Here is a 19,523-nt window from a genome sequence, read left to right as displayed (position 1 = left end):
CAATTAGTTCTCCCACCCGCAGGGGAAACAAATTCGGGCAGGATTCCCAGAAGTACGGTAACAACATCCATAGTGAAAGTCGTCCTTGAATTACTCATTGCAAACTAGATACTTCTAGAGGAGGATAAACAATCAAAAGTTCAACTCAATTCAGTTGCAATTAGTATATTATTAATTAAGGACGACACTCAATTTATGTATATTATTAATTACTAAGTTCAAAGATAAGTCAATTATTAACGCCATAAAGTCTTTCCAAATTATTTTGTGTTGGAGTATGTTCATTATTTTTGCACATGTGTTGCTTGATCTTTGATAGTGAGCCTCAAATTAAGGATTATTAAAATTCAATCACAATAGCATAATAACACACTTACAAGCATAATATCCAAAAGTTTCTCAAAGCCTTTGAAAGAACAGAACCTCATACTATAATGTTAATTCTGGGAGGAAGACTATTCTAAAAGCCCGATAAGGGATTGACAATTCAATTTTTGGTGCAAGCAATGGAAGCTTAAAAAAAGCCTATAATTTATAGTAGATCACAATTAATATGTGCATCTCATATGAAGGCGACCATTGGGAAGGAATTCATCAGTTCTTAGAAAGCCTGGCAAGAATTTAAGCATAATAGCATTCACAAAAGCTTCATGCATTTTAGTTTTTTTTGATAAGTATATATTGGCGTTGCAGTACATATTAAACAGTCTAACCCAGTATACCTTTCAGAAGGAGATTTTACAAACATGAGACACCGACAGTCTAAAGCACCTAAATAAATGCTATTTTATTAGAATAAGCTAGAAACTATAAAGTGTCAGACATGGACATGACCATGGTTGATGTTCTAGTAAACCTTTAAAGATTGCTATGTTAATGTTTGCTTGTTTTTAACCAAAAAAAATAAAAATAAAAAGACAAACCCCCTCTCTCTCTATCTCTACTTCATCAGATCATATACCCCTCCCTCTCCTTTTATCATCAGACCCCTCTCTCTCCTTCATCAGAAATTCAGAACCCCCTTCATCAACTCCACGCCACTGCAATTCGCCCTCTCTCTCCTTCATCAGAAACTCTCTCTCTCCTTCATCAACTTCACTCCATCAAAAAACCCTCTCTCTCCGGCGAGTAAATCGAAAACCACTCTAAACCACCAAAAATTTGTGTAAATGGATAACCATGAAAAAATCCTTCATATTCATCTCACTATATGGTAAAACAATTTTCTTTTCTTTTCTTTTACAGAAAAATCGAATTTTTTTTCGTTTTTCCTACTCAATTTACTCCTGAATTTTGTTGTTTGAGTGTGATGTATGAATTTATTTTTTTACTCAAATTGTCTTCTTCTTTCCATCAAAAGAATCTCACTATATGGTAAAACAATTTTCTTTTCTTTTCTTTTACAGAAAAATTGAATTTTTTTTGGTTTTTCCTACTCAATTTACTCCTGAATTTTGTTGTTTGAGTGTGATATATGAATTTATTTTTTTACTCAAATTGTCTTCTTCTTTCCATCAAAAGAATCTCACTATATGGTAAAACAATTTTCTTTTCTTTTCTTTTACAGAAAAATTGAATTTTTTTTCGTTTTTCCTACTCAATTTACTCCTGAATTTTGTTGTTTGAGTGTGATATATGAATTTATTTTTTTACTCAAATTGTCTTCTTCTTTCCATCAAAAGAATTCATGCCAAGAAGAAGTTTGTTCAATTAAACAAAACATAAATTTCGTGAGTTTGTTGGATGAGATTCAAAAAACAGAGTTTTAAACAACAGAAATTGAAAAAAAAAACAGCAATTTTAGAACTTACTTGGATGAGTTTGTTGTGAACAGAAGCAGATATCGAGTTGATGATGGTGCTGTAAAAAAAAAAGAGTTACGTTGATGATGGTGAAATAATACGAAGCAATTTCGTGATTGATGATGGTGAAATAATACGAACCTGTTTATGCAGCTAGCCAAGTTCTTTAGTTGTGGGTGATGATCAATATTAATATTGGTTATATAGAGTCGATTTTATAAATTTCCCGGCAAAAAAAACCCTACACTAGTTCACAATTTTAGGAAACAAATCTTAACAAGTGATTGTCACCTAATTTATTATTATTTACTAATTTATTAAAATAATTTATTATTATTTTAATAAGTTTTATTTAATAACTTATAATTATTAATAAATCATTATTATGAATTAAATAATATATATTATTATTATTATTATTATTATTATTATTATTATTATTATTATTATTATTATTATTATTATTATTATTATTATTATTATTATTATTATTATTATGTGCAACCAAAGGAAAAGATGTGGTAATATTAGGTGATGTGGTTTCATATGGCCTTCTATTTATGCATATATAATTTTCAGCTTCATGTAATTCTTATGGCTCTTTTGATGAGAAATAAAGGATGTCCATGTTATTCTACTATATTTATGTTTGATCTCCAAGTTTACGAACACTATGCAAACGTTCAACACGTATATCATTAAATATATATGTGCCTTATTTAGAAAGGGATGAAGTATAACTTACATTATTTGAGAAAACAAAGTTGAAGGTTCTTGTAATTGCTATTACTATGCAAACGTATATGATTAGTAAACACTATGCAAACGTTGCACTTATTTAGAAAAGAATGAAGTATAACTTACATTACTTGAGAAAACCAAAGTTGAAGGTCCTTGTAATTGCTATTACTATGCAGACGTTGCATAACTTACATTACTTAATTACAATCTTTAGAGTTATTACCAATAGGAGATGAGGTTGAGACAGTAGATAATATATACACAGTAGTATGAAGGGGTCATCAGTTCAATTATTTGTTTTCTTATGTAGTTTCGTTTCTAATGTTGTTTTATAAGTTCAGTTTGACCTATAAACTTATCTGGACCAAAATTCTATTGCCCCATTTTCTCTAACAAACTTAATTAACAAATATTGAATTACATAATTTTATTACATATAATCAGTTCAGTTCAGTTCAGTTGTTTTATGCCGTAGAGAACAGACCCTAAGAGTAATTAGTAAAATAAATTATACCAACATAATAATAATATTTAACAAAATGGTTATAAAAGAATGGAGCTGAACTGAACTGAACTTATTGGAGCTGAACTGAACTGAACTTATTGGAGCTGAACTGAACTGAACTTATTGGAGCTGAACTGAACTGAACTGAACTGAACTGAACTTATTGGAGCTGAACTGAACTGAACTGAACTGAAAATAAGCTGGGGAGAACAGGCCCTTAATAGTAATGATATATATTTAAATAATAATAAAAATAATAATGATAATAATAATAATAATAACAATAATAATAATAATAATAATAATAATAATAATAATAATAATAATAATAATAAATAATAATAAGAGTAATTAGTAAAATAAATTATACCAACATAATAATAATATTTAACAAAATAATTATAAAAGAATGGAGCTGAACTGAACTGAACTGAACTGAACTGAACTGAACTGATCTGAACTTAACTGAACTTATTGGAGCTGAACTGAACTTATTGGAGCTGAACTGAACTGAACTGAACTGAACTGAAAATAAGCTGGGGAGAACAGACCCTTATTCTATAATTTACGCAAATCATCCATATTTTACGCAAATCATTTTCGAAAACTTTAAAATTTCGGATGCACCAAGTCATAAATACACGTGGACATCCTATGTGATAGCTTTAATTGAGTGAATTTTTTTGAAATGAATATTTTTCGGCCAAAATTAAATGAAATTGGAGATTATAAAAACGACCTTGTCTTTTCTATTGCACAATTTACGTTAGTCATCCATAATTACCTCAAATCACCCATAATTAAGCCATATAATCTCCGAAATCTGGTAAATTTTCGGATCCACCCAAGGCCAATCCTACGTGAACACCCTATATGATAGTTTTACATTGGCTGTGCTCTAAAATTGCTTGGTGAACATGAGCTTGCCACATAGGATTTAGGATTTTGCTTTAGATACTAATTAGTTGTGGGACCCTTGCAAAAATGCACGGGAAGAGATTTGCTTAATAAGACAAAATTTTCAATGAAACGAATAACAGACAACAAATTTTGTAATGAAAGAATAAGTAAAAGTTATAATAACAAAAATTACAAAAATGTGTATGAAGTTATACATTTTGGAACACTTCCTTATAAACAACATTTGTAGTTGTTTTGCGCACATTATTCTCTTTATCACAAATAAGAATTTTAAGTCCTTTTTTGCTCGTGACTCGGGAAATAGCGACATATAGCTGACCATGACTGAAAACAGCCTTGGTAAATACAACTCGACGTGCAATAATGATTGTCCTTGACTTTTGTTTATTGTCATGGCAAAACACACAGTTAAAGGAAATTGTCGTCTTTGAAATCTGATAGGAAATTTTGTTGAGTCAGACGGTGTTAGTGTCATTCGTGGGATGAATACCTTGTCACCAACATTGCTCCCTGAAATGATGGTAGCTTCGATCACTCGATTGCCTAAATGCTTCACTACCATCCTCGTGCCATTACACAATCCAGATGTCTGATCAATATTACGAAGCAACATGATCGGCGCACCAACTTTTAACTTAATACTATGATTTGGCAGGCTCGAACACTTTATTGTGTTTAAGAATTCAGTAGAATATATATCATGAGCCCCTAAGTTCCCTTCATCTTTACTAATTGCATCACAACTCAAATTTTCTCATCACCTGGAATTGTGGACAACACATGATTATTTACCTTCTCAACTATTTCATTAGTTGGAGCTAGAATTGCTCTTTCTTGGAAGTATTTGGCTTCCCAAAGGTGATTAGTGAGTGAAGGGTATGTGCTGTCAACAATTGATGATATGGGGTCATCTCCATCGTCTATAAGAATATCTTCAGTGATTTCAATATCGACTTCTCCATCATTGGGCCCTCCAGCTCTGCCATCACCAACGCTCAGTATCCATTCTGAGAAGTCCCTTATTTCATTAGCAGTCGACGAAGAAGAACATGATTGAAGTCTCATATTGTGTATAAGCTTCAAAACCTTACATGAATCCCATAGAAACGAAGAGCTGAAGGTCGCAAATACTATGTCTTGCCTTGTACCCTTGGGTATAACATGCAAAACCTGTCTTAAATCACCAGCAAACACAACAACTTTACCTCCAAATGGTCGATGTAAATTATCTCGATCACTAGCTTGCATAATGTCCTTTAAACTCATATCAAGTGCTTCAAAGCAATATTTGTGCATCATTGGTGCTTCATCCCAGATAATTAGCTTTGTTCTCATGAGCAATGCAGCTAAGTCAGAACCAGGCCTAATACCTACACACGTAGAGTTTTGACAAACATTGAGTGGAAGCCCGAACCTTGAATGGGCGGTTCGACCTTTTGGAAGAAGTAGGGACGCAATTCCACTTGATGCACAGGCAAAACAATTTCACTCATCTTCCTAATTGCAGCACACAATGTCCTCCAAATGTATGTTTTACCCTGCCTCCATATCCGTATACAAAAAAGACACCTCCTGATTGGCCATTAATAGAGTCCATTATTTCGTTGAAAACCATTAGTTGTTCTTCAGTTGACTGACATGGAAACAGTTTGTCATATTCCTGAATTAATGAGGGTATGTCATATGAAAGCTCATCCGCTATTAGCTTATTTTGACCTTCAAACACGACTAATTCATCTGGAAAAGGCATCTGAATTTTCGAAGGCTACTGCCATTACTTTGTAGTTTAGCTTCAATATCTGCCCGTGCAAAAGCTTGAATTTGTTCATCAGTTAGAGTTAAATCTGCAACACGATAGAGAAGATTTAATATTAGTTGCCTTCATTGATGTCCTCGTGATCTTTTTTCGTTGCACAATTATTAAACATGCAAGTAAGCAATACAAATGTAATTACGCAAAGTATTGTAGCTTGTACCTTTGTTTTTATGAATACGACGTTGTTTATATAGAATGTCATCAGATAGTAGGTGTCATGTCTTTTCGAATATGTCTTCTGGTTTAGATAAGCTACCAGACGTAAGTAACATGCAAAATATATTCCGTAGATAATGCCCCGTTTCTCTAAAGCTTGCCTCTGTTATGGCGTCTATGTATTCCTTGTCGTCATCACGCAGCCCCCTTGTGTAGCAAGCTTCTTTGAAGGTTGGATACACTAAACCATCAACGGTTCTTATATCCTCTTAGCACGTCGGACCTTTGACAAAATTAAGGAGCGTTCTTAGATAGTATTTCTCACCAGAACCTGGACTGACATGGTATACCCTGCCAAGTGAGAACCCTTTCGACCTAGGTGCCCATTCTCGCGTAGGTTGTTTCCAAACAAATTTCATGTGTAACTCTACATAAGTCAATTGTCTTGCTACTTCATACTTTTGGTTGCATTCCATCTACGATAAAAACTTTGTGCTATAACATTAGGTCTTTCAAGTACATCTCCTACTCCATCAGGTCAGTGTAGACGAATTCTTGCTCCCAGGTAGATGGAAACTCAATCTCTCAACAGCAGGGGTTCGATGGTGAATAGGAAATCCATATATCCTCCACACTGCCTCACAAGCAGATATGTAACGGCAGTCGTAATACATTTTAATCTCATCAATCTTTTGTGGATCATCACAACTTTTTCTGTTTTGATAAGCAGCAGCAGTTACTCTATCGTAACCCTTATTTATGTACTTGAACAAATACTTTATCGATCTGGATTGATTGCACCATTCAACATTGATATGCGCACGATATTTACGAAGCAGTTGTGGATTACAAGGAACAACAAACCTATTATCAAGATGCACTCCGTTCTTCTCAACCGAGGTTCCGTTATCTCTTCTTCTATAAACTGGATATCCTTCCTCATCAACCTTTGTTTCGTCAATAAATCTTTTAGGGAAATGCTTTCTGCACTTATTTTGATCCATGCAAGGTGCATTAGTGTTGGAGGAACCACATGGATCATGTAGCATCATTTCTGTAACAGTCTCATACAAATCCGGATCCTCAATTGGATCTGGCAACTCAGCGCATATAATCTTACCAATATCGCTTGCCTGTGGATATTTGTTAGCAGGGTGCAGGAAAAGAAGTATATGAGCATGGGGAGGGCCACGCTTTTGAAACTCAACTGTATAAACAACTGGAGAAAAAAGAAGATATGTATACATCATTATTTGAACAACCTTACAAGTAGACCAACTATTCTTTTAAGAGAACAATGTTTTGTAAAGTAGTATGAAATTTAATTAATTCAATAAAAATATATATTAAAGATGAACAAAAGCTATAGAAATCAACATCATTAGACCGGGTTTGATTTAGACGTACTAGCTTTAACTCGGCCAAATATCTCATTCTCCTTTAGGTCTTTAACCAATTGGTCGAGCTTCAGCTTAAAGATTCCACAGATGATATCCGGTCTGTCCTCGGGTCTAAGTCCCCTTTTTTGAACGAATCTGCTTATTTCTGGCCATTTAGCATTACATGTAAAGGTTATGAACAAATCTGGGTAACCATACCATCTACAAATGGCCATTGCATCCTGATAGTTCTCTCTCATGAAGCTATGTCCGCCTGTGAATGAGAATAGTATAACAACACGACTGCCATTGGAAGATCCCTCTGTATCCCCTCTTTCCACAACCCCTCTTAAATTCTTCACATTATCTGATCTTAAACTTTGTTAGTTATTCTTGAGAAAAGAGAGCCTCTCTACCTCAATCATAGTGTAACCGTCAACCAAAAATTGTTGATACAACCGACGACATAATAACAAAGTATCGGCTTCTTGTTCACGATCTTGCATTCTGTATGCAAACCATTCGCGCATAGTAAGTCGTTCTCTTTTATTTGTAGAACTATTTGATGCGATCTTATCTTTATGCATACCATCTACTCGATATCCATCTTCCCCATATAGGAAAATTAATGGATATTGTAATGGTAAATACGATGGGTGAAGCTCATATATCTGCCGTAATCTTCCATTTTTCCTTTGGACTACTATATCCCTCTTATCTGTTGTATCAATGTCTCCGACTATAAGCGCGGCCACTTCAGATGTTGCTGGAAGGTTATAAGTCCTTCCATCAGAATCCCTTCTTCCAATTAGCCTAAGTTTTAAGTCTTCGCAGTTGTCTGATTCAAAACGATCTCTAGCCATTCTAAAACTCATGGCCAATGGGTTATGTTGATCAACCATATCCTTCAATTGTGCAACGACACGATCTTCAAATTTATTAGGGTCTTTAGAACTGACACAATATAGTATGTTCAAACGTTAGAATTGCTTTATTATGAATGAGGATATATATATTACATTTCATACAAATGACATGTTCAAATATTTGCAATAAATTAGCATAATACCTTGTCACATTCTTCCTATTGTGAACCTCGTCTTCAGTGACATATATGTATAGTTTAGAGAATTTAGGACGTGCTCCATCGTTCAGCAACAAACTGCCTATCAAGTGATGATTTTGACCTCCAATCTTGTATGTATATGGACCACGACCATGGGTAGTTGGTGCAATTACTCTACCGCCCATAGAAGTGAACGAATACATCATGTTATACCCTCTAATATTATCAAGGAAGTGTGCACTTCTACTATGTCGCTTCTTCAATAGATCTTCCAAAAGTTGTGGTGGACGCTTAAGTAAAGGTAATTGTACTTTTCCTTGCATGCAACACATCCCAAACTTTGGTTGTCCATTCTTATTCAGTTTGTTTACTCGTTCACCAAACCACATTTCTGCTCCACAAAACTCGCAAACACAGGTGGGATCTCCTAAATCTGAATAACCTTCTACAATAAAGAAAAAACTAATCACTATAATTAGTGTTTTATAAGAAAATGTTAACATGATAGTATAATATGTAAGTCTAGTAACGCACCATTGACTGCAATGTCACCACCATTACATGCATCTACAAAAAAAGGATCTATGATACGTATTCGTTATAGGATTTACATGTATTCTTATTAAAAAATGAGTAAAAAAAACAACAATATAACAAAGAATATACTAAACTATTATATGCCTTACTGCACGACTTATACCTGGATCAATTATTTCTGCTCGCGCAATAGAATTTGAATAATTGTCAACATGCATATCATTTCCTACACTATCATTGTCATCTGTAGAAAAAATATTTGTTTTTAATGCATAAACACATAAGTTTACTCATTGTATAACTTATGTACAAACTATGTATGGTGTTGTATTAGTTAATTAATATTTATTATAACATACCTGGAATGATTCTCTTTGAAACCGATTCAAGGACTTGCCTACTTCAGATAACATGTGTCTTTGATCTAAATGAACTGCATAATCGCATAGGTTGTATAACTTCTGTTGACAGTGGACATGGCGTAAACGCTATGTCAAGCGACAATAGGTGATGTCAGTTGGTCACAACATATTATATATTTAGGATCATGCCAAACTGAAATCAAATAAACATGTCATATTTCTAAGAGTTAAATTTATTACCCGAACTTCGTTTCTCTTCAATTATAAGTTTTCATTGATACCTTGCTATCTTTGATGCATGTTGTTTATCTGACGCACATAATTTTTCAAATTATGATTAAATTGTTTATACAGTATCATTGTTAGACAAATTAACAATCAATAAGTGGATAATTTATTATAAACTAACCGATACTAATATTTGTTATAGCACTTAATGGCGATTGAGTTGTCATGTCCACATGACAACTGATATCTTGTAAACTTGAAGATGATACACTTGTCGAAAATACTGCATTAAGAGTAATGTTACATTACTATCTTGCAAGTAATACGTTTTCAAAGTAAAAGAAACTATATACACTCACCATTAGGAATCAGAGTTACGTAGGAATTAGTAGAAAAGTTTGTAATCGTCGACAATAAAGGAGATAATCCTTAAGTTGAGCAAACTGCTTATAATGCCAAGACAATAAACATGTTAGTTGCATATATAAAAACAAAAGGATAACTAATTGTTGTCCAAATGGTTGGATGATATGTGTTAATTACTTAATTGTAATTGCGATTTATACCTGATGAAGATTCGTTAAGAGGTAAGTTGATTGGCGTGGGTATATTATTTCGTGGTCGTATAGGCGCAGAGGAACGTGTAAATCTTGCACGCTTTTCTAACATAATAAACTTCCTCTTCTGTCTTGCATATTTTTTTTGAGCATCTTTGGATAACAATTGATTGAGTGAATGAGTGGTAACTAAAATAAGAAAATTTTTTCGCGTTAATAGTATATAAATTTGTACATATATTGATGTAGTTTTGAATTCATATGTAGGTTCAATAAAATTCATGTTATAATTCTACTTATGGGGAATCTTTATAGTAAACCTGGGTGTACCATGCTCATGGTACACCCAAGGCTATTTTCGCCAAATGAGCAAAATGGGCAAATGGGCAAATGAGCAAATGATCAAATGAGCAAAATGAGCAAATGATCAAATGAGCAAATGAGTAAAATGAGCAAATGAGCAAGTATTTTTACTCATTTAAGAAAATGAGTAAACACTTTTACCCAAATGAGCAATCTTTGTCATTTGCTCATCATCATCTTCCTTACTTTCAGATCTGGAAATTTCTTTTTTTTTTTTTTTGCGAATTTAAAATCTCCATTGTTGGAAGATTTGGAAGGAGGAGAGAGAAGAATTGAAACAACAACAACAACAACAACAACAACAACAACAACAAAACAATTGAACAAATAAGCAACGATTAAAACAACAACAACAGAACAAATGTGCAACAGTGGCATCGGAAAATCCTAAACCCCCAATCATCATGAGAAATTTCTTAAAATTAATAAAAATGGCGAAAAAATGGGGGGAAAATCATGAGAGAGAAAACGAAGAAGAAGCAGGAGAAGAAGTGGAGGTACTGGAATGAAAATGAAAATGAAAATTCGAAAAAACTCGCGTCGCCATTAATGAACAGTACTGGAATGGAGAGCAGATGAAATGGAGGAGAGAGAAAGAGATTGATGCGTTGATGATGATGATTAATACGAATTGCGGTGATAATCAGCGTCATGTTTTGAGGTTTCATGGAGATTCGGATGAAGAAATGGAGGAAGAAGATGATGATGGTGGTGAAAATTGACGGAAAGAACAAATTAGAAAACTAAAGTTTTAGTTAATTACGAAAATATCCCTGGGTGTACCATGCTCATGGTACACCCGGGTGTACCGTGAGTGGACTCCTACTTATGTTCTAGTGAGTTATTCTTGTCAAAGTATAGCAATAAGCAAATTCAAATAGGTAACTGGTTCATCTAAGAATTAAAGTGAAGTATACTAACAGCGGATTTTGAACTTTAAAGTTTGCTCAATAAATAAATATTAAATCATTTATATTGTTGATTTACAAATACAATAATATAAATTTAGCATGAATTAACAATTTTCTTAAATATGTATGAAATACTATTGAATGGACAATGTGAAATGTTTATTAGTTTACATAAAATAGCACTTATGAATGAAATAAAATTATAATGGTAAATGAGAAGGCCATGACGTTTCTATATTTGTCTTAAATTTGGTAAACCCATAGTAATCATGTTAGTATAAGAAGATTTCGAAGCCCAATGTAAGTACACAATTATATATATAACTTGTTATAAAGCCCATTATACATTTGCATCTAAACATAACATTAATATGATACTCTTTATATACTACCTAACCTAAACATTAAATACTAAAACCGACATATGTTAACCTACAAAATTAAGTTGTTGATGAAAATGAAATCATTTTTGCCGTTCATCCTCTCTCTATCTCTATTTCTCTCTCTCTCTCTCTCTCTCCCGATCTCGAACATTCATCACCATCATCTTCTCCTCAAAATGGCAGGTTTCCTTTGCCACATATATTTTCCAGATTTTTTTTCAAAGAGATTTATACAACAAAAAAATTAGATTAACAAAAAAAAAATCAGAAAAGTGAAAAAATAGTGGTTATTAATAAGGTTTCTTGATAAGTCATATTTATATATAGTTTTTAGGTTAATTTAGGTTGTATTTTAGAGCATTTAGTTTCATATTTAGGTTCATTATTGCATTATATTCTTAAGTTATGCTTTTCTACTCCTATTCGGTATGTTTTCTTGTTTTTGATGAATTTCAGGCACTGAAGACGTATTTGGATTATGATTAGCTAAACTTGAGGATTAGGAGCACTTGGAAAGAGGTTACAATGAATAAGGATCGTATGGATATGTCATAGTACGAGTTTGAGCAAAAACGAAGCAGGAAATCATTAGAAGAAATGTGAAAAAGAGTCACGTCTACTCTTCTGATCATAACTTTTGATGTGATTCTTAGAATCGAGTAATTCCACCATATTTGGAAACTAGACTTGAAGATCTTTCCAACGATAGGTGGCACGCCCCGAGGATACTTCTAGTCGAGGAGTTATGCCTTTCGGAAAATTGCACTGTTTCTGCTGGAATCTGCCACGTGTACGCGCGGATCACTAATCCGCCTATTAATGATTTATTTAAGACTTTCCTTATCTTGTAAATTACTTTCCAAGTCATATTAGGTCATTGAATATTTATTTAGATAGGTTTTCATTCTTTTCCTCTCCTCCCCCTCTCACGTTATTTTAGGTTTTAGTTCTCTCTCCTCTCTTTCTCTCTAGTTTTTAGTGTAAACCCTAGTTTTTATTTTTCTTCATTAATTCATGAGTTTCATTAGTTTCTTTCATTGATTTCTTTAATTATGTTTTCTTTTATAGTTTTAGATTTCATTATTTATTTCATGATAAAGTAGTTTTTTTATCTATGGTTAAGTTGAACCCTAGTATGATTTAATTCATGATTATTTCTTTAAATTCTCATATTAATTGTTAATTGTTCTTGCTTAATTGATTGTGCATATTCCAATACTAGATTAGGGATAACTAGTATTGTTATGATTCCATTGTCTTGATCACAATGGGAGTTGGATTTTGACGGATTTGAGTATTTCAATTAAGGGCATGAAGTTCTCCACGGAAGTAGGTAGAATGGATTGTTAGGAAGTTAAAGTGTCGTGTTTAATGTCTCTAATTTGCATGATTCCACGGGAGTAGGCTTGAATGCATATTAGAGAAGCCATAGATACTCGGGAGAGGTTTATGGTACTTTATAGGGTGTACTTTTCCTTGTGAACATTTAATTTATTAGTTTGGGGTAGAAATTATTTTGTATTATTTCGTGCTAGTGGGGATACTTAACTGTAGAGTCTTTTACATATATATTGATTAGTATAGTTTAATTCCACCATTATTCTTGTTCTTAATCTCCTTTAGTCTTACCATTATTTAAGAGCTAATCATAGAACAACTTTCTCTCTGGGGATCGACTCTGACTTACCCTACTACATAGTTAGGAGGATTAGTTAGGTTATTTATTTTTGTTAGGTGCGCGACACGCCTATCATTTCTCATTAAATATCAGAAAAGTGGAAACTCAAATTGGGAAATTGAATCTTGGGAAGGAAAAAAGATGAGTGTTAGAGAGAGAAACTCCTCCTTCTCTCTAGCTTTTTGAAAACACTGCGTTACTGTTCCATTGAATCTCAGCGTTCTGCTGAAGCTATGGCAAAGGGTTCAAAGAAAGGTAATGGTAGTAAGAAGACTCATCAATCCATTAAGAATAAAGGAAAGCAAGATAAAAGTAAGAGAGTGTCACAATCAGGAGATGCTAGAAAACAAACGAATGTGGATGATATTGAGGGCTTATCAGCTCTGAGTTGGACGTCGGAGGACGATGAAGAGGAAGTGGAATCACTTGCATCTTTGGATGAGGCGGCTTCGAATCAGGATAAAGCTAACTTTGAAGCTGGACAGTAGAATGGAGAGTTGGGTGGCTTCTATTAGAACACCTCAACGTCCGACTGGAAGTGGATTGGTGAATCCATCGCCTCATCCTATGCAGCAACTCAAAAGTAACCCAGGTAATCCTAATCCATAGAGTAAAACGTTGTTTGAGAATATTAGGGAGGAGGGTGTTGATTTAACCATTGGTGGGCTTGATAAACAAAATGAAAGTGATGGTAGTGGTGGAAATGAGATGATTAAAATTTCAGCTGAGGAGATTCAACCTGAAATAGACTATTGGCAATCTGCAATAGTGTGTTATATTTTAGGAGTAAAACCTCCATTCAGGATTGTAGATGGATTCATAAGGCGTGTTTAGGGTAAATTTGGGATTGACAGAGTTTCAATGATGCGTAGTGGAGTTTTTGTGGTTTGATTTAGGAAAAATGAGGATAAAATTAAGGCAATGGAAGCTGGACCTATCTTGTATGATAGGAAACCAGTCATTATGAAACAATGGTCTCCTGAGTTGGATCTGATAGAGGAGGATGTGAAGGTTGTCCCAACATGGGTGAAGCTTCCGAATCTACCATTGAAATAGTGGGGGCAACAAACATTGACAAAACTAGCTAGTAGGATAGGGAAACCTATTCGAACAGATAGAGCTACAGCACAAAAGGAGATTTTAGAATATGCAAGAGTGCTGGTGGAGGTTAAAATAGACCAGGAATTTCCAAAGGAGATAGTGTTTCTGAATGAACAGGAGAAGATGACATCACAACAAGTAATCTATGAGTGCGTAAGCCTATTTTTTCCTCTAATTGCAAAGGGATAGGACACAACATGGAAGAGTGCAGGAAAAAAAGGTTTGAGGTTGCAGCAAAGAAAATCAAACCAAAGCAGATTTGGGTGAGGAGACATAGACAGGTTGTGGAAAGGGAAGGGTCTACAGTTCAACAACCTAATGTAGAGCAGACTAATGTAGAGCAGGAGGAGCCTCAGGGGCAGCAGAGGAAGGAAAAAAGGGAGGGGCATAATAAAAAAAACATCAATCTGAATTGGTCACAATAGAGAAAGAAGTAAATGATCAGGAGAGTTTAGAGAAGGGGAAGCTAGAAGCAAATGAAGACCTAGAAGCTTCAACCTCAGTTGTTCCTGATAGAGGGAAAGGTAAAATGCAAGTAGAGGGGGATCAACTTCCTCTACATGGATAATCTAGCCTTCTGGAATGTGAGAGGACTTAATAGTCCTCTGAAACATAGTGATGTGAGAATGTTTCTCAATCACAATAATGTGGGGTTGTGTGGTTTGCTTGAAACAAGGGTGAGAAGAAGTAACTTTGCGAAAGTTTTTGGAGGAGTATGTGCTAATTGGAGCATTGTGACTAATTACCAATGTCACAAGGGAGGTAGGATTTGGTTGATATGGTGTCCTAAGTTTGATGTTAACATTCTTGAATGTAATGCACAATTTATTCATGGGAAGATCTTACATAATGCTACTGGAAAGAAGTTTAGTATCACTGTGATATATGGATATAATGATGCTAAAGAAAGGGAGAGCTTATGGCAGGGATTGAAAAGATTGCATAAGGGTATTAAGGGCCCTTGGATCATAGGTGGAGATTTTAATAATGTTCTTAATCTCAATATGAGATTAGGATCAGCTGTCATGTTGGAGGAGGTGATGAAGTTTAGAGACTGCATGAGAGAGTGTGGCTTGAGTGATCATTGTACCACAGGCCCTTTCTTTACATGGAGAAATAATCAGGAGGGTGAAAATAGAGTATGTTCGAAGATTGATAGAGTGATGTCAAATGAAGAGTGGGGAAAAGAATTTGAGAATGCCCTGGCATGCTTTATGCCAGAGACAGTATCTGATCATAACCCTTGTGTTGTTCAGATGGATAAAGAAGTTGTTAAAAAAACCTAAACCATTTAGGTTCTTTAACATGTGGGCTAAAGCTCCTGAATTTCATAACACTGTTCAGGAAGCTTGGCAATAGAGGATTCATGGAGTGCCTATGTTCAAGGTTGTCACCAGACTGAAGCAGATGAAAAAAGGACTGAAGGTGTTGTGAATAAGAATAGATATTCAAATATTGAACAGGCTGCAGATGAGGCTCGAATTATGTTAGTACAAGCACAAACAGAACTACATAATGAGCCTATGAATCTCAATTTACAGCAACAAGAAGCTGAAGCTAGGAGGAAGTATATGGAGATGCATGAAGCTAGACTTAGCTTCATCAAACAGAAAGTGAAGCAAGATTGGATTAGTAGTGGAGATCAGAATAGTAGATATTTTTACTCTTGCCTAAGGAAGAGAAGAATGCATAATCAGATTTGTAGAATTCAAGATATGAATGGAGTATGGCAGGAAAAGCAGAAAGATATTGAAGAGGCTTTCCTTCAATATTATAAGGAGCTACTGGGCAAAACTTATACACCTGAGGATAAAGTTAGCAAGACAATCATCAAAGAGGGCCCTATGTTAGATGATATACAAAGGCAGGGGCTGTGTGAGAGATTTACCATGGAGGATGTGAAGAATGCATTATGGGCTATTGATGATAATAAGAGCCCAGGGCCAGATGGGTACAACAGCAAGTTTTTTAAGGAAGCTTGGCCATGCATAGGAGAAGATGTAAGTCAAGCTATCCTTAATTTCTTTCAATCTGGAAAAATGCTGAAACAAATAAATGCTACAAATTTGTGCCTTATACCTAAGATAGAACAACCTAGCAATGTCTCCCAATTTAGACCTATTGCTTGTTGTAATGTCTTATATAAGATTATTTCAAAAACGCTGTGTAATAGATTAAAGGCTGTGTTACCATGCCTTGTGGATGAGGTTCAAAGTGCTTTTGTAGAGAATAGGAAGATAATGCATAACATCCTAGTATGTCAGGATATGCTCAAGCACTATAAAAGAAAAAAATTAACCAGCAAGATGCTCTTTAAAGGTGGACTTGAAGAAAGCTTATGACTCCCTTAGTTGGGATTTCATTCAGAGCTTGCTTGAGGGTTTAAAATTTCCTAGACAGTTTGTGGAATGGATCATGGAGTGTATTTCGAGTCCATCATTCTCATTAACCATAAATGGCTATACTTGTGGATTCTTTGCAGGAAAAAGAGGGTTAATGCAGGGGGATCCCTTATCCCCCTTGCTGTTTGTACTAGCCATGGAATATTTTACTAGAATCATGAAGAAGATGTGTAAGAAAGAGATGTTTAATTTTCATTATCATTGTAAACATCTTAGATTAGCTCATTTAATCTTTGCTGATGACCTCATGCTGTTTAGTAAAGGTGATGTCAAATCAGTTGTAATGCTAGTGAGATCTCTCAAAGCTTTTGCTAGAGCCTCTGGGTTGAAGGCAAGTCCGGAAAAATCTGCAATGTATTATGGCAATGTGAAGGAAGAAGTGCAGACAAGGATATTTCAAATAACAAAAATCAGCAAGGGTGAATTTCCATTCAGGTATTTGGGTGTGCCTATCACTTCTAAGAGGATTAGTAGAGCTTATTGTGATGTTCTGATTGATAAGATCATGAAGAGAATCATGTGCTGGAGCACAAGACACTTATCTTATGCAGCTAGAGTGGTGCTAGTAAATGCTGTCCTAATGAGCCTTCACTTATACTGGGCTCAGGTTTTTCTGCTGCCTAGAAGTGTGATGCAAAAGATTACTCAACTGTGTAGATCTTTTTTATGGGAAGGAAAAATTATACTGAATAGAAGTCCTCCTGTAGCCTGGGATCTTATTTGTAGACCTAAGAAATATGGTGGCTTGGGTGTTCAGGATTGTCAAGTGTGGAATGAAGCTGCAATAGGGAAATATGTGTGGCAGGTGGCTCAGAAAGAAGATGTGCTATGGATAAAATGGGTGCACTGTATATATATCAAAGATGGGAACCTGTGGGAGTATAAAGCTCCTGAGAATGCTAGCTGGGTTCGGAAAACCATATGTAAAATGAAGGAAAAGTTCAAGACAGCATATACTGGGGATCAATGGAAGGATGGCACTAAGAAGTACACTATATAGGAGGGTTACCACTGGTTGAAGGGGCAACAGATGGAAGTGGATTGGCATAGATGGGTATAGAGCAGCTTCAATCAACCTAAACATGCCTTCATTTCCTGTATGGCTATGCTAGGGAAATTGCAGACTAAGGATAGGATGCATAAGCTTGGAATAAGTCCTGATGATCTATGTTTATTATGCAGGCAAGAAACAGAAACATGTTCTCATCTGTTTTTCAAATGTCCTGTAAGCAGCATTATATGTCAAGGAGTTATGAGATGGATAGGAGTGAAGAAATATCCTCGGGAACACTTGTATACGAGTTGGAAGAGGTGGGACAGGAAGTTTAGAAAGAAGAGACAGCAGAAGGTTAGTTATGCTATCTTGGCTGCTTTGGTGTATCACATCTGGAGGTGTAGAAATCAAGCATTGTGGAAGGAATCAATCAAAAGACCTGAATTGGTGATTAGAGAGATACAAAATGAAGTGCTAACAAGAGTACAAACATGTATTGACATGAAATGGTCGAGTGAAGAAAGATGTTGGTTACAACAACTGCAAATGTAATTGATGTTATTGTAGGTGGTATTTGAGCCTATTGATGCTCATTAGGTTGTATAATTCTTGAGGGCCCTATTTTGGGTTCTTTTTTGGTAATATATTGCTTACATTTTACCAAAAAAAAAAAAAAAAGAAATTGAATCTTGGGAAGGTTTTTTCGCATGCACAACGGAGTTCTTTTGATTTCCATTGAAGAAGAGGTGGGGAAACGCACACTTCAAGGATTTAAAAGATTTACAGGTGTAATGGTTTTATCGTTTTAATTTTGCTTTTTTACTAATTAATACTTATATTATTTCATGAATATATGATTAATTGATCAATCTAAAATATCCCCTCAGTACAATAAAAAAGTGCATGTATATCCTCAATTTTTCTTTCTTTCATTTAATTTGTATGAATCTGTATATTTTTTCGCATGCATGTCACAAAAAAAAAAAGTTGAATATCCTAGTATCTGAATATCTAATTTATGTTTTTCTTGTACTTTATATTCTGATTTTATATATTTTTTGATAATCTTTATGGTTTAAGACATTAAAAAAGAATCGTATATCCTTAAAAAAAGATAGTATTTAATTTTTACGAATCTCTACATTTCTCGCGTGCATGTCACAAAAAATATGAAATATAATTTATAACTGTAGTTTAAATTTTGAATTTTTACTAATTAGTTCCTATTTTATTTCACGAATATATCATTAATTGATCAATCTAAAATTTTCCCTTTTAAAAAGCAGTAGAAGAAAAAAAATAAACGTATATCCTCAATTTCTTTTTTTTTTTAAATATAATCTTCAAGATATGTATATTTCTCGCATGCATGTCACCAAAAAAAATTTAGTTGAATATCCTAGTATCTGAATATTTAATTTTTTTTTCTTGTATTTTATGTTCTAATTTTATAAATGTAATTGATAATCTTTATGATTTAATAGATTAATAAAGAATCGTATGTCCTAAAAAAATAATATCGTATTAAATTTATATGGATATCTACATTTCTCGCATGCATGTCACCAAAATTATGAAAAATAATTTATAACTGTATGTAAATAATATATATATATATATA

At 34.2% G+C, this 19,523-nt stretch overlaps 3 protein-coding genes across 3 annotated transcripts; 1 reads left to right on the top strand and 2 right to left on the bottom strand.

Moving 5' to 3' along the window:
- Nucleotides 1–4,713: 4,713 nt before the first annotated feature.
- LOC125498789 (uncharacterized) lies at nucleotides 4,714–6,417 on the bottom strand. The gene is made up of 3 exons (XM_048647071.2): nucleotides 6,267–6,417; nucleotides 5,748–5,813; nucleotides 4,714–5,339 (listed from the first exon to the last, which is right to left on the bottom strand). Exons 1-3 carry the CDS (start codon nucleotides 6,415–6,417, stop codon nucleotides 4,714–4,716), a joined length of 843 nt encoding a protein of 280 aa, XP_048503028.2.
- A 57-nt stretch (nucleotides 6,418–6,474) lies between these two features.
- Nucleotides 6,475–8,775, bottom strand: LOC104884879 (uncharacterized). Its single transcript, XM_048647072.2, has 4 exons — nucleotides 8,390–8,775; nucleotides 7,754–8,274; nucleotides 7,349–7,594; nucleotides 6,475–7,160 (listed from the first exon to the last, which is right to left on the bottom strand). Exons 1-4 carry the CDS (start codon nucleotides 8,773–8,775, stop codon nucleotides 6,475–6,477), a joined length of 1,839 nt encoding a protein of 612 aa, XP_048503029.2.
- Nucleotides 8,776–15,066: 6,291 nt separating this feature from the next.
- On the top strand, nucleotides 15,067–18,499 carry LOC125498790 (uncharacterized). Its single transcript, XM_048647073.1, has 5 exons — nucleotides 15,067–15,774; nucleotides 15,904–16,761; nucleotides 16,874–17,895; nucleotides 18,091–18,349; nucleotides 18,470–18,499. The coding sequence occupies exons 1-5, from the start codon at nucleotides 15,067–15,069 to the stop codon at nucleotides 18,497–18,499; spliced, it is 2,877 nt and encodes a 958-aa protein (XP_048503030.1).
- The last annotated feature ends 1,024 nt before the right edge of the window (nucleotides 18,500–19,523 follow it).

This window comes from Beta vulgaris, chromosome 6 (assembly GCF_026745355.1).
Source record: "Beta vulgaris subsp. vulgaris cultivar EL10 chromosome 6, EL10.2, whole genome shotgun sequence".
NCBI lineage: Eukaryota > Viridiplantae > Streptophyta > Magnoliopsida > Caryophyllales > Amaranthaceae > Beta > Beta vulgaris.
This window is presented reverse-complemented; position numbering and strand designations above follow the sequence as displayed.